Source organism: Ochlerotatus camptorhynchus, unplaced genomic scaffold, assembly GCF_037179485.1.
Source record: "Ochlerotatus camptorhynchus isolate MF236.1 unplaced genomic scaffold, CSIRO-AGI_Acam_v1.1 ptg000361l, whole genome shotgun sequence".
NCBI classification, from domain to species: domain Eukaryota; kingdom Metazoa; phylum Arthropoda; class Insecta; order Diptera; family Culicidae; genus Ochlerotatus; species Ochlerotatus camptorhynchus.
This window is the reverse complement of record NW_027040849.1, coordinates 3,652,996-3,666,428: the sequence shown is the minus strand read 5'-3', so window position 1 is coordinate 3,666,428 and position 13,433 is coordinate 3,652,996. Positions and strand designations below refer to the sequence as shown.

The following is a 13,433-nucleotide window of genomic DNA, read 5'->3' as shown; positions in this document are numbered from 1 at the left end:
AAGGGGGCCAATGTCGCAATGGGCTTGAACTGAGAAAAATGAATCTGAAGTTTTGAACAAAATTTATTAAATGTAATTTAAACTATAAACCCATTCCTAGAAATGAACTGTTCCCAATTATTACATTATTGGTTAGCATTATGGTGAGATAAATAAAAATATTATTATTTTTACATACAACTCGAACAAAAATTAAAATGTTGCATGCGCCCTTTTGATTTGTTTATTTGTTTATTTGTTATGGTTGCATCAACAGACTAGAAATAGTCCCAATGACTAGTATCCTGTATCGCCCTGAGTTCATTCCGTTTATTCGCCCGGCTGCGTTCACAAAAGCTATTTCGCCCCTATGTTTCACCTGCTAGTTTTTGACATTGTTTGTTTCGCCTCAATGTTTACGTTTTTTTCCTGATAGTTTGTTACTATCGACCTATTATACCAACAATCAATACGAAACTAACGATTTTAAATTGGCTCACTACTTGACTAGCCTAGTGGTCCCAAGCAAACGATTAACGTACTCCATTCTAGTCGAAATTCAAGTACTACGCAATGTTTGTTTCGATTCGCTATGAAAGTTTGACAGATAAAATGAGGGGTTATTGGTTTTTCCTATGTTTCGAGGGGTGAATCGATTAGCTTGGGACCGAAGAGAGTACCAGAGCTGAGCCAAAAAGTTGAGCACGTTATTTCGGGACCTTCTAGTCTTAGAGTTACCTCTATGCTATTACAGTTTGTTGGATTCTAGATAAATTCATGTGTTGGGGTGTTTTTGCTTATTTCGATCAGATTAACAATGTTTTCTTTTGATTACCAACCGGTAATTGCAAGGAGTAGTGAAAAAATCAAATTATATTTTTCCCTTGTATGGAGAAAATATGTCTGTTTCGCCCTAGGGGAAGTACAGCTTATCTGCAGTAATATTTGGTGTAAAAATTGCTCAAATTGGTAATTATTATAATTTTTAGTATACATATTAATGATATCTACTGTCAAGCGAACAGCTTCAAAGTAAAAAAATAACAGGGTAACTTTAACGCATACACTCAATGACGTTTCACCGTTGTTGTTTATGTTTACTGCAGCTTTCATTTTTGCCTAGATTTTCGTTTTCGATAGCTCTGATCGATTTTGACTTCGACTTTTCATGATAAAAACGGTACTGGACGTTCCCCCAGCAGCAAATTTTACCAGTTGCAGGCTCATGGCAAATCAAGTGTAATACGACCACGGAACCATCACTCTGGGACTCCGTTTACAGGGGAGGCGTTGTCAGTCAATTCCCGTTCCATGGGAGGACAGCACATTGGTTCGCAGACGATGAAGAATTCGTGGAAATTAATGACTATTTTCTGGGACAGAAGTGCGACCGATTATTTGCACTGAGATCAGCTAACAAATAATGCCGAATTTTTTAGAACAAGGAGCGGATTTTGGTGGCAGTGGCCAGCAAGATCATCAAAGAATGACTTGCATCTGGTGTGAAATCCATTTTTTATCAAACGAATGTCAAAAGTACACTTCAAACCAAAAATAGTCAAAAACAAAAAAAAAAACAAGTGTCAGACTAAGTATAAGATTCGCAAATATCACACATATTAAAATATTGAATATTTCCACCATCGATATTGATGCTGATACTTGGACCTGTCCTTCCCCTAGGTTTCGCCCCATCTATGTATATGGGAGGAACCGCCCTTATGTTTTTTGCGTTTTTTTTTAAGAAAGTACATTATTTGTCTAAACATTTTTAGTATCGTTTTGTAGCATTTTAATAGTACACAGCAAAAAAAAGAAGTAAGATCGATCAATTTAATTCAAGCTGATGTATGAAATAATGATGTAATAGCAAAAAGCAGATACAATATTACATCAATCGATGTAATTTTGTTCGAAAAATCGATGTACATCGTACAACGTTATATTACACAGCCGATGGATTGACCTGGTTGCAGCAGTTTGGATGTAATATTCACCAACTTTTTTTCTGTGTAGTATAACGTGATGTATTAACCTCAGTTTGTTTACACTTGCGACATTCGCCTTTATTCCAGCTCTATCTAGAACTATGCATTTTGAGCAAGCATAGTAGTTTTGCCAGAGTTATGGTAAATTTGCTTTTATTCATATAGCAAACTTTACTGAAATCAAAGTAGATTGAACCGTAATAATCGTGGTTATATTGAAAATAAGTGTTTTCTGTAAAATAGTATACCTAATTATCACAAACGAAAACTTTGGTGACTAACCTGCTATTGCAATGTTTCAGTGTACCACATGGCAACACCACTACTACTGGATTATACCACATGGCAACACTACTATTGGATTGAACTAGCATTTTCACCAAATGTACTAGAATGTTTTGGTTCTATCTCTTTCACTCTACTCACAACTGAAATGCATAAAAAAAATGACAAAATGATACACTCTTTGCACACTGTCAAAGAATCATTGTACACAAAATCAACTTTGTGCAAAACCAAAACAAAAATACTATCCCATCTGGCGGATGATGGCACAAGTTTTTAAGAAAATTCTATTACAGCGAACCACATTATTTTAATTGATTTCTTCGCCACTTAGTCGTCTGTCACTTCATTTGTGCCTAATTATGGTCCTTGTTTCAGTGTAGCTTCCATTGGAAACGCACATGATTTTCATCCATAATCAAAATTAATAGAATTCAGCTAAATTTCACATAACATTCATGCGATCACATTAATTCTATGTGATTTTTCATATGAATATCATCGGCCTCATAATATTCATGTGATTTTGCTGTTGTGATCACAGGAAAGCTATGTGAAATTCATGTGATAAATTTTTTAACTGTGCGCCTTTACCGACTAACTTACCTCCGTGCATATTGCACAAAAGTGGGTGCTATTGTAGGGATCAGTGTAAAGTCAGACGGTGTAATTTAAACGCTATTTCAGTGCCAACATTTCAAAGGGGCGTAATTGCTTTTGTAAACAATGGCTTTAGCCGTCGATTTCTCGCAAATAAAAGCCCACCCCTCCAAATTACCAATGCAAGCTGGAACAGGAAACATTTCTCTACCTGCTGGTGTCATTCATTTTCATGAGTGAGCTTTCATTCGCGAGAAATCGAAGACGAAAGTCATTGTTTACAAATGCAATTACGCCCCTTTGAAATGTTGGCACTGATTTGACGCTTTTTGTTTATTTGTTTACCTTTTCCTGTTATCAAATTAGTTTTCTATGCGGTATAGACAGTGTTAACCGCACATACATTTTTTTTAAGCTTAATTTGTGTATAAATTTACATTCAATTTAATGTTCATCGATTTCCTGAAGCAGCTAATATTTAGAGAGCAAAAAATGACCGATAGAGGCAGCATAAAGGTAAGTAAAAACCTGCTTTCAAATAAACCGGCTTATAACGAAAACCTTTCTCGATTGTCCGTGTACGACGCAAAACACGCAGATTGAATTTGCGGTGCAGATATCCGGTTCCAAGTGTGCAGACAAAGTACGGACCGCGCTCGAAGGCGTAGGCCAGGTGGACATTGATGTGGCTAAAGGCAGCGTTTTGGTGGATACTAGCCTTCCGTGGACCGACATTCAACGGAGAATTGAAGCCACCGGTAGGCGAGCCGTTCTATCCGGGTTTGGAGGTAATACTGCAGAAAGGATGTCGCAAATTTGAAGACTAATTAAAACTCGGTTCGCAGGTCAGTCAGCTGTTTCAATGGTGGACCATGGAAACGAATCCACCAAGGTTCGAGGGGTTGTTCGGTTTTGTGCTCTAACGGCCAACGAGAAAGGTGCCGTTGTGGATGGTGCTATAGATGGTCTGGAAGCAAATCGACCCTACAAGTTGAACGTCCATGAATGTGGCGATATATCGGAAGGATGTGCCTCGGTAGGCACGATTTATGATTCCAATGATATCACTTCGGACGAGGACGGTAGGGCAACGATACGGTTTGTAAATGATCGGTTGGCGGTGTGGGATATCATCGGAAGGTCGGTTGTCATAGCGGAAGCTGATGCCGACAAAAGGTTGGCTTGTGGAATAATTGCACGATCGGCTGGCATTTTCGAAAACTATAAGAAAATCTGCGCCTGCGATGGAGTTACAATCTGGGACGAACGGGACAGGCCTCTAGCGGGTTTTAAACGACGAGAAGACAACTCTGCTCTATGAATTGCCATAATTTTAGGGACTATGGATGTAACAAATCAATAAGGTGTAGGTATGCTTATACGACTGCGGAGGTACTGTAAATTTATATTAAAATTGCTAAATACTATTCGGTTTCAATCATCATCGATGACAATGGACATTTCGCATTCTGCATGCTCCGTACTTGCACTGCTACGATTCTTTTCATTCTGCAGCTTTGCTAGCTGAGCCCTGCAAAGTTGTTTATAGGCCACAATCAGCTCCATACATTTTGGTGGCGTAGACACTGATATGTTAATATGAACTTTCAGCAATTCCGGGTCTTCCTCCAAACCAATCATCCTTGTCAGCAATTCCACCACGCGTACAAACTGTTCCTTCTTAATTCGGTAACTCATCTCCCCAATCGTCGATTTATACCAAACGGCATATGTACCCAAAACATCCTCGTTCGAAACACAAACCTCCCGGGCGCTTATCATCAGTATTAAAAATATCTGGAAATCCCCTGAATCTACCATCTGTAGGAACAGATCCTTCATAATCCCTTTAACGCGAACAATTTCCACCTTGTTCCTTTCGACAGCAATCATCACTAGATGAAGCAACGAGAGAAAGTATTTCCAAGACACACTCCCCGCCTTGGCCACGCTGAAAAGACTTTCAATGGAACTCCCTTGATCGACAACAATTTCGTTCATAATTCGCCCTAATGAAGTACTGCACCGTTCGCTGCATTCCGATCTCCACTGTGCTTGCAATCCTATGGCTTCTCCTAAGGTACAGGTACTTTCCTTCGCCAATAGCAGCTGCATGTGTTGCAAACGTACCTGTGTCAGCTCAGGGCCATTTAGATGGACCTTCAACTTTTCCAAATAGTTGCAGGGAACAACATTAGGATCGGTGATCAGATCGTCCAACACTGAGCTGAAACTTTCATGCAGGACTGCCTTCAGGGTCGTGGAGCTTTCCGTGTCTGCGAAATTTACCAGGGTTCAAGAATAGTTTACAAATGAGAATGATGAATTACCTAACAATGAATTGCTGACCAGATCTGCTAGCAGAACATGTTCCACTTCAAGAAGGTCATTCATTACCTGTTGGATCGTTTCTCGGGAGCGTAATCTATTAGAGTAATATTTTGATATTTAAGCGATTCATAGGACGAAGTAATGGGATATAATCATTACCGTAGTATATATTCGCTAGCGGTGATAATTCCAGCCTTTTGGGACACGGATAGCATCTTTGAACTGCCCAGATTCCATTCATGTGCGAAAAGAAACTGGCGGAATACATCCTGAAAATAGTCACAAGAGTAAGGAATAGTTTCTCTTAAATTGATTGAACATTGTTGGTTGAAAGCATGATAGTATTACCACAGACAAACAGACATAACACATTGAATATTTCTCAATGTAAAACATTGTCGCTAAAACATTACCGCTATCTGTTGAGTACACTGTGGTGGGCACTACACTGAACAGATGGCGGTAGTGTGTAAACGTCAAATGCAAGGGAATTGACTATGCGCGCCACAGGTAGCGGTACTACCAACTACGATACTTTTAAATTGTCCGTTAAATGCTTGTTCGATGAACAACGTGCGAGAGTTATGTCTGTTTGTTTGTGGTATTACAGTACCATTCCGTTTTTGGAAAACATGACCTCATCAACTATTTATTTCCTCAAATTTGTGTTTCTGCGTTCTATGCAGTTTTTCATAAAATACCAAGCATCTCTAATTCTTATAAGGAATGATCTAGTAAAATAACAAATGAAAAAAAAGCGTTCGATGAATTTTCTAGAGGGCGAAGAAAACAAAAATTATGTGCTACCAAAAACGGGAAGGGACTACATTAATGAATTAATAATACATTATTTTATTAGACAGCAAGTGACAAATGGTCAATGTATCAGAATTTTGATTATTTTAAGTTAAATTTTGACAATCTTGGCTATGTTCTTCTCGAACACCGGTCGATCGACAGCACAGGAATTTTCGAACTAATTTAACTCGGCAAATGGTTCACAGTCTTAAAAACATCGTAGTTTTCGGAACTGGAGACTTACCTTTTCCCGCAGATTGAGATACTGGATTTGAGCTCGGAATTCATTCTCGTATGGTACGTGTAATTTATTGATTCTAACGGTTGCTTCCTGAAAAATGTGATAAAATTACCCGATATGCTAACTTGAAAGTACTAATTCTAGACTAACATTTGAAAAGGGCGTAATTCCAAAATGACCATATCGAGAAAATCGCTTCTGAATTTTGATGACCTAAAAATTAATCCTATTTCACGACTTTCCATTTTCTGGATGATTTTATATGCTTGACATATAGTTAATAGTGTAATCTATCATCATGCATCACTAAAAACTCAAAAAAAGTTTTCTTTGTCGTGAAATCGAGAAAAAAACATCATACGCCCTGATCAGTTCATACATGTTGTTACCCCCCGGATCATCCACCCTTTGAACTGCCAACACTGGTGATACGCCGTGGAAGTACACCCTCGGGATATTTTGTTTGTTGTTCCGCCTTGGTCCTTCGTTCGCAAATTTTGTGAGAGTGGAATTACGCCCGGAGATTTTTTGGTCTTCTTTTTGTTCGTTGTTTACACGTGAACTATCAATCGGATGCATTTCAAATGAATCGGGCGTGACTAGATACTACAGACTCAATACGTTTGGCATATTAAAACGATATAATTCGTAGATCTGGTGCAAGGCGTAACAACCAGATGCATCATAGAGTTGAAAGTTGGAAATACTCCATGTAAGAAGAAACGTTTTTGATGATTTGAAGTGATATTTTCTTCTACATTTTCGTGTTTATCGAGTAGTTTGTGAACTATTCTCTCTATATGTGGCAAAATATGGTTTGTTTACATTTTGGCTCTTACGCCCCTTTCAAATGTTAGTCTAGAATTAAGGGTTAAAAAATACGCATATTGAAGAAAAGTTACTCATTAAATGAGTAACTTTATTGCCCATTAATGATTATTTGTTAGCTAGTGGCGCCGGTGGTGTTGTGGTAAGCGTGATTACCTCTTACCCCAGCAGGCCTGGGTTCAGTCCCAGTCGGCGCCGCCGGGATGTTCTGAGGCATAACATCTCTTGATCACGCCTTCCTTCGGAAGGGAAGTAAAGACGTTGGTCCCCGGTTCATGAGTTGACAAGATCGACGGAAAATAAATCAAGGAAAAAAAGTATGTTATCCATTAATGAGTAACTGTTACTCATTAATGGGTAACAGATATAAAATATAAAAAATACTCATTAATGAATTAAGCCACTTTGAACAAAATGGGTAAATTTGAACTCATTAACACTCCGAACACGATGCCTCCGGTAAAATGTGTAACGGAAAACTTGCTATGTTTGTAAAATCATAACTCAGCCATTTATTGACAAATTTCAAATCTATTGCTGCCATTTGAAACTTCAAACTTTAAAGATTTATTCGTATAAATAAATTTAAAATCTATTGATGAATTGCTGAGCAATGATTTTTCAAACATTGCCAATTTGCCGTTACACATTTTACCGGAGGCATCTTGTTAATGGGTACTTTCAAGTTCTCGTGTGAATAAAACAGTACAGCAGTCCAAATGACATGAGTTGCGCTCATTGGCACCCAAGTTGCGATAATTGTATATTTCTTAGAACCTGTACTTCAACTTAGTTCAAGGGTAATTTAAATTGTATTACCTCGAGTATGTTTCTAATTTTCCGGTGAATCATCTTTGATTATTTAATTCTTCCTTTTGCTCTAAACAAATTCAGAATTTAATCCTGCAAAAGCTTCCGACCTTCATTTTTAAAACACAATTAGTTTCACTATACTAGAATTCCCGCTTGATGCTTATTATTTCGATAGCAGCAGTAGTAATGAATCATTTTGCAGTAGGAACAAACATGTACGGTGTAATTGTCTGATACCTGTTTTTAGTGACCATCTGTCAAGCGTATTTGTTTATTTCTAAGTGCTAACATTTTTATGATAAAAATTAACTTTTTTGCACAAAAAAAATGTCATTAGTTGCATACGATTACAGCAGTGATGGAGATTCAGATCCAGAGGATGCTGAACAATCAAAATCACATGTAGCGTCTCTTGCAAACGAAGGCAATGAACATTCGAAAAGTACGACCTCGACCACCAACACTATTTTACCGAAAGAACCTGGCAGCCAAGATTCACAGGATCCTATAGAAGACGAAGATGAACCAACAACCCATCTACCCTTGCCTGCTCCCAAGAAGGTCACCAACGATCTGAACGTCGAGGAAGAAGATGACGAGTTTCTACGCAAGAAAGCAGTCCCAGAACTGAAACCGACTCCACTGCCAACTTCACTGGCTAGCATCCGACCGAACGTTAAGAACGGTAAGGTTCAAATCACTATACCTTCCTTGAGGGATTTCAGAGACGACGACGATGTAAAGCCGAAGGCCAAACCCATCATCGGAGCGGAACTTCCCAGCAAAGCAACCGGCCTTATCAGTATGCTGCCGAAACCCAAATCGGAGCTCGCATTCACCCAGAATGGTCCACTGGCCTCCAAATCGAAACCGATTGTCAATCGTCTTATTCCGGATTCGGTTGCAAATCGACCAAGGAACGTTCAGCCGGAACCGAAATTACCCAAGAAGCCTCCAGCGAAGAAACCGGAAACTACAGTCAAAGCAACCGGAAACGACAGCGAAGACAGCGATGACGACGAAAAGTTGGACTTCTTCTCACTGAACATGGAAGAGAAGTTGCCGGAAATAAGCGCCAACGAAATCAATGCAATGGTTGCAAAACGTGCTGCCAAAATGGCAGAAGCGGTAAAGAAATTCGATGAACCGGAAGTTCCAGAGGAGCAACCCGGCACCAGCGGACTGCAGCAGTATGTCCCTCGCTCTTCAGAAGATCCGAACGACTTGGCCAATGAACGGGCTCTATCGTCACTGATCGGTGGCAACAAGGCCAAACGAGCCCGCTTGGATGAGGTCAACATCATCGAAATCAGCTCGGCGGACATTGTTCCCTCGAGGGAGGACTTTATGCGTCGCCAGTTGCAGGATGAAACCGGGTACGTACCGACGGGTCATCTCACCGGCGACTGGACCTGTACGAGCAAACGAAAGTCGCACATCACCTATCTGGCAACGAAAGCGCAAGCCAACGCACAGGAACTGGAGGCCATGTGGTCCTCCAATCGGCAATCGCGACGGCAAACGCAAAGTAAGTACGGCTTCTGAATGTATGTTTTGCAATAAATTGCGCTGTTTCCCTGGTTTTAATAAACGTAAAAAGCGTGTAAAAGTTATTGGAAAGAATGCCTGTATAGCGACGCGTCATTGTTTGAAGTTCCGAACGGGGTCGGAGTAACATCGTCGGTTTCGTGCAATACTGGCGACAAGTCGAAAAATTTGAATTGTCTCATTCAATGTTTGAAAATTTGGGTTCACAAAACCTTCTGCATTTCTGTGCTAAGTTTCAATTTTATTAATCTTTTCATTTCCATTGGAGTGAATCGAGTGTGTTTCATTCATTCTATGAAATATCCGATCAAAAAATTTTACTGCTTTTTATTTGAGGTGTACCGCTTTGTCATGCAAAAATGGCTTTACTTTTTTGAGTTGTGACTAGAAATACTAGAAGGATAGATGGGCGGAGAAAACAAAATACAATTCGGCAGCAGGGAATTGTATCTAAATTATCTTGCAACCCTTGCTAAAACTTAGCATTTCACATGACTTTTACTTTTGATTCGATTTACGTGTAAATTAATAATTGATTGCATCGCAATATTTTGCACATTTGTTGGTGCCATTTATTAACCAACTAAGATCAATCAATCAATAGAGCTAGAATATTGCTTTTGATTCCAAAAACTAGTTGAATTTGAGAAGCACACGAAAGATAAGGGTGATTGAATTTCTGTTCCATTGCAATACTCTCAAATTTAATCTAATAATAATAAGAAATCATCGGAAAAAATCTAATGGGAATGTTCGTTTGGCTCAGATTTTGACAATTTAATTTGGCTCAAAACATTCTCTACGCTCATCTCTCCTTCTACACTGAGCGAATTTACCATGTCGTCATTGCATGATTAATCATTCAGAGCTATCCGATTTCTTTAACATCGAAAATAATATGAGATACCCGATTGACTGATAATTGACATTAAATGGGATGATTCATCATAAATATCATATAAGGAAATAACATCAACCACTTAATGAAGTACCGTTCAAATTTTGAAAGGTATTAACAATAAATGAATTCAAGAACAGAAATGAACTAAAATCATCCAAGTGAACCCCATAACGAAAATCATACAACAACTGTCATGCGATTCATTTTCATATCGTTTCAATCTCCCATTGCGTTTTGGCCTTACCATTTTTTGCGCAGCTTGTTGTGACTCTCTCGAATAGCAGTACACAGTTTTTTTCGCATACCACGGGGAGTGTCACCAAAAAGCGAACGAGAAAAAAGAATGCTTCAGTGCCCGTGGATTGTTCACGATCCAGCCCCCCCTCGAGGAGGTGGTCAGCGACTTTGAGGAAAGCAAGTACCAGAACGCCGAACTGCCTCTTTCGTACTACGGCAAGTCGCCGAACGAGTGGAGTTTTACAAACTGGCCAAGTGGCCATCGACAGAAACGTGTAATCAGAACAACATCCGCTGGTTGATTCAAATTCCTAGACTTCAGTAAGTTACTGGGAGGGAGGTCCTTTGTTTCAAGCAATACGATTCTAACAAAACAAATTTATCTTCCAGTGATATCTTCAAGACCAACCAGCGGATGAGCTCGTTTAGCAGATTTTGGACAACATTTTCAAACTGCTTTTTGAGGCCATAAACAACCCGAGCAAACATCCTAAATTGCACAAGTTCCTACAGAACGTGATTGGGTTCGATTCCGTGGATGACGAGACCGAACCGGCGAATCCACAGTTCAATGGGGACGCCAGGGGCGAGGCCGGCCCAGTGCAGCATTTAGTGTGGTTGTTTTATCATAAATGAATAAAACAATTGTTCAACTTATGAAACAGAAGTGTTTCATTTACAACATTAATTTACAGTTCCAACAATTTAGAAGAGATATATTTCGTTATGATCACAATTTTTAAACTGTAAAATAAGCTTTCTTCTTCCATATATTTTTCATTCAGATTGCTCTTATATTTCATTTAAACATTGCATGACAATTTATTTTGAAACTGTATGACGAGTCCGTATCTTTCTCAATGTTAATCATACGGTTTGTTCATTACAAGTCTTCCAAGAAAAGATGATAATCATGCTGATTTAGAACTAATGGTTTACAGCGTGCAGAACGAAATTCATCCTGTTTTAGAATTAATGCTATTCAGTTCTTTTGTGCTTTGAGAGCTGAATCAGAGAATGATAATCTTTCACAAATAGACAAATAATCCGTATGGGGCTCAAGTGAAGCAATAATCATACATTGATGTATGGACAATTTGGTTCAGTGTAGTATTTCTAGTTGTGACCATATTGCATCAAAAAACAACATAGACGAGTGCACGGATGGATTTGAGTTCACTCACTCGACAAAAAGTGACACAACAGCGGGGCCCTGTTTACTAAAAATGAACATATATGTGTTCATTTTTAGTAAACAGGGCCCCGCTGTTGTGTCACTTTTTGTCGAGTGAGTGAACTCAAATCCATCCGTGCACTCGTCAATGCCAAAGGACAACAAAATTGCATATTTATATTCAAGAGCAAATTTTCATTACGTCGAAAGTAACAAAGGTAAACAAAGTCGAGCTATCAGTGTCAATCGATGCTCCTGCTATGTATGTATGTATGTATATACAATCCAACTTCCACTCCCGCATAAACGCGAACCATAAATTGACCTTACCTAAAATGGTTAAAAATTGTTTATAATCCCTGCTAAATTTTAACTGAAATGGTTATGGAACTTTACATGAACGTTTAATGATAAAGTTTCAACCTTATGTATTATGGTTTTTTGGAACTGGACCTTACAAGTAATGGGTTGTTAAGAACCATTACCGTTCCAAATTCTTGTTTTCTCCATACATTTTCGGAAAGAGAACTATATTAGAACCTTTTAACTTATGGTTTGAGAACTTTAATGGTAATGGTTATGGTAGTCAGTAAGGTCCACGAATGATTTTGTAACATCGATCAACTTTATGTGGAATATATCGTGAATTGGTTGCCTGTAATTTACTGATTACCAATTCACGATATATTCCACGTAAAGTTGAGCGATAATACAAAACCATTAATGGACCTTACTGACTACCATAACCATTACCATTAATGTTCTCAAATCATAAGTAAAAACGTTCTTATATAGTTCTCTTTCTGAAAATGTATGGAGAAAACAAGAATTTGGAATGGTAATGGTTCTTAACAACCCATTATTTGTAAGGTCCAGTTCCAAAAAACCATAATACATAAGGTTGAAACTTTATCATTAAACGTTCATGTAAAGTTCCATCTCGAGTTCCATAACCATTTCAGTTAAAGTTTAGCAGGGATTATAAACAATTTTTAACCATTTTAGGTAAGGTCAATTTATGGTTCGCGTTTATGCGGGCTGTCCGGCAGTGTTTTTATGGAAGAAAAATGTTTGCAATATAATCTATCATTATTATACTGATCTCATTGCAAACAATTTTAGCCCGGAAGTTGAAAGGTGATAGCTCTGTTGAGATTCAGTAACCCATTTCAGAATGTCTGGTCACTCACGTCCATTCCGAGGTTACTTTCACTTACAACAAGCCCCGCATACTCGTAGTACCGATATAAAATGTATATTGGTACTGCGTGTACACTTCCATCATCAAAGCAATTCCTGCTTTGTAGATGGCACGTATTTAGTAGGATGCATTTCATATTTTTATATCTAGTTGTAATCAGTTAGATCTCACCGCTTATGTATTGTGTCCTCGACGTGGAAGCATCGTAGTCTAATCTGCAAATTCATCTTTCCCGGTTTTTGTCCAGGGGCAGAACACCAATGCTTCCGGAAGTGGAGGCGTAGCACCGGAACACACTAGCACGACGCTACAGCAACACAACTATTCAAACAAAATTCTAGCCCGGGAATTTTCACAATAATTCACAATATTAAAACACTGATAAATTAATCATAATGAATCTATACTCTCCTCGGTTAAGTCACGAATGACCTAAAATGTGTTAAACAAAATAAATAAACAATAATCGTTAGTTCAACGACAGATGAACTTAAATCAAATTTTAAACA

General features: G+C 38.5%; 3 protein-coding genes across 3 annotated transcripts; 2 read left to right on the top strand and 1 right to left on the bottom strand.

Moving 5' to 3' along the window:
• The first annotated feature begins 3,239 nt into the window (after window positions 1–3,239).
• On the top strand, window positions 3,240–4,276 carry Ccs (Copper chaperone for superoxide dismutase). The gene is made up of 3 exons (XM_065231916.1): window positions 3,240–3,368; window positions 3,451–3,640; window positions 3,698–4,276. The coding sequence occupies exons 1-3, from the start codon at window positions 3,300–3,302 to the stop codon at window positions 4,171–4,173; spliced, it is 735 nt and encodes a 244-aa protein (XP_065087988.1). The 5' UTR covers window positions 3,240–3,299; the 3' UTR covers window positions 4,174–4,276.
• On the bottom strand, window positions 4,197–7,961 carry LOC135709497 (uncharacterized). Its single transcript, XM_065231876.1, has 5 exons — window positions 7,870–7,961; window positions 6,226–6,312; window positions 5,343–5,452; window positions 5,183–5,277; window positions 4,197–5,128 (listed from the first exon to the last, which is right to left on the bottom strand). The coding sequence occupies exons 1-5, from the start codon at window positions 7,900–7,902 to the stop codon at window positions 4,287–4,289; spliced, it is 1,167 nt and encodes a 388-aa protein (XP_065087948.1). The 5' UTR covers window positions 7,903–7,961; the 3' UTR covers window positions 4,197–4,286.
• A 161-nt stretch (window positions 7,962–8,122) lies between these two features.
• Window positions 8,123–9,441, top strand: LOC135709641 (nucleolar protein dao-5). Its single transcript, XM_065232025.1, has one exon. It carries the CDS (start codon window positions 8,191–8,193, stop codon window positions 9,406–9,408), a length of 1,218 nt encoding a protein of 405 aa, XP_065088097.1. The 5' UTR covers window positions 8,123–8,190; the 3' UTR covers window positions 9,409–9,441.
• Window positions 9,442–13,433: the final 3,992 nt, after the last annotated feature.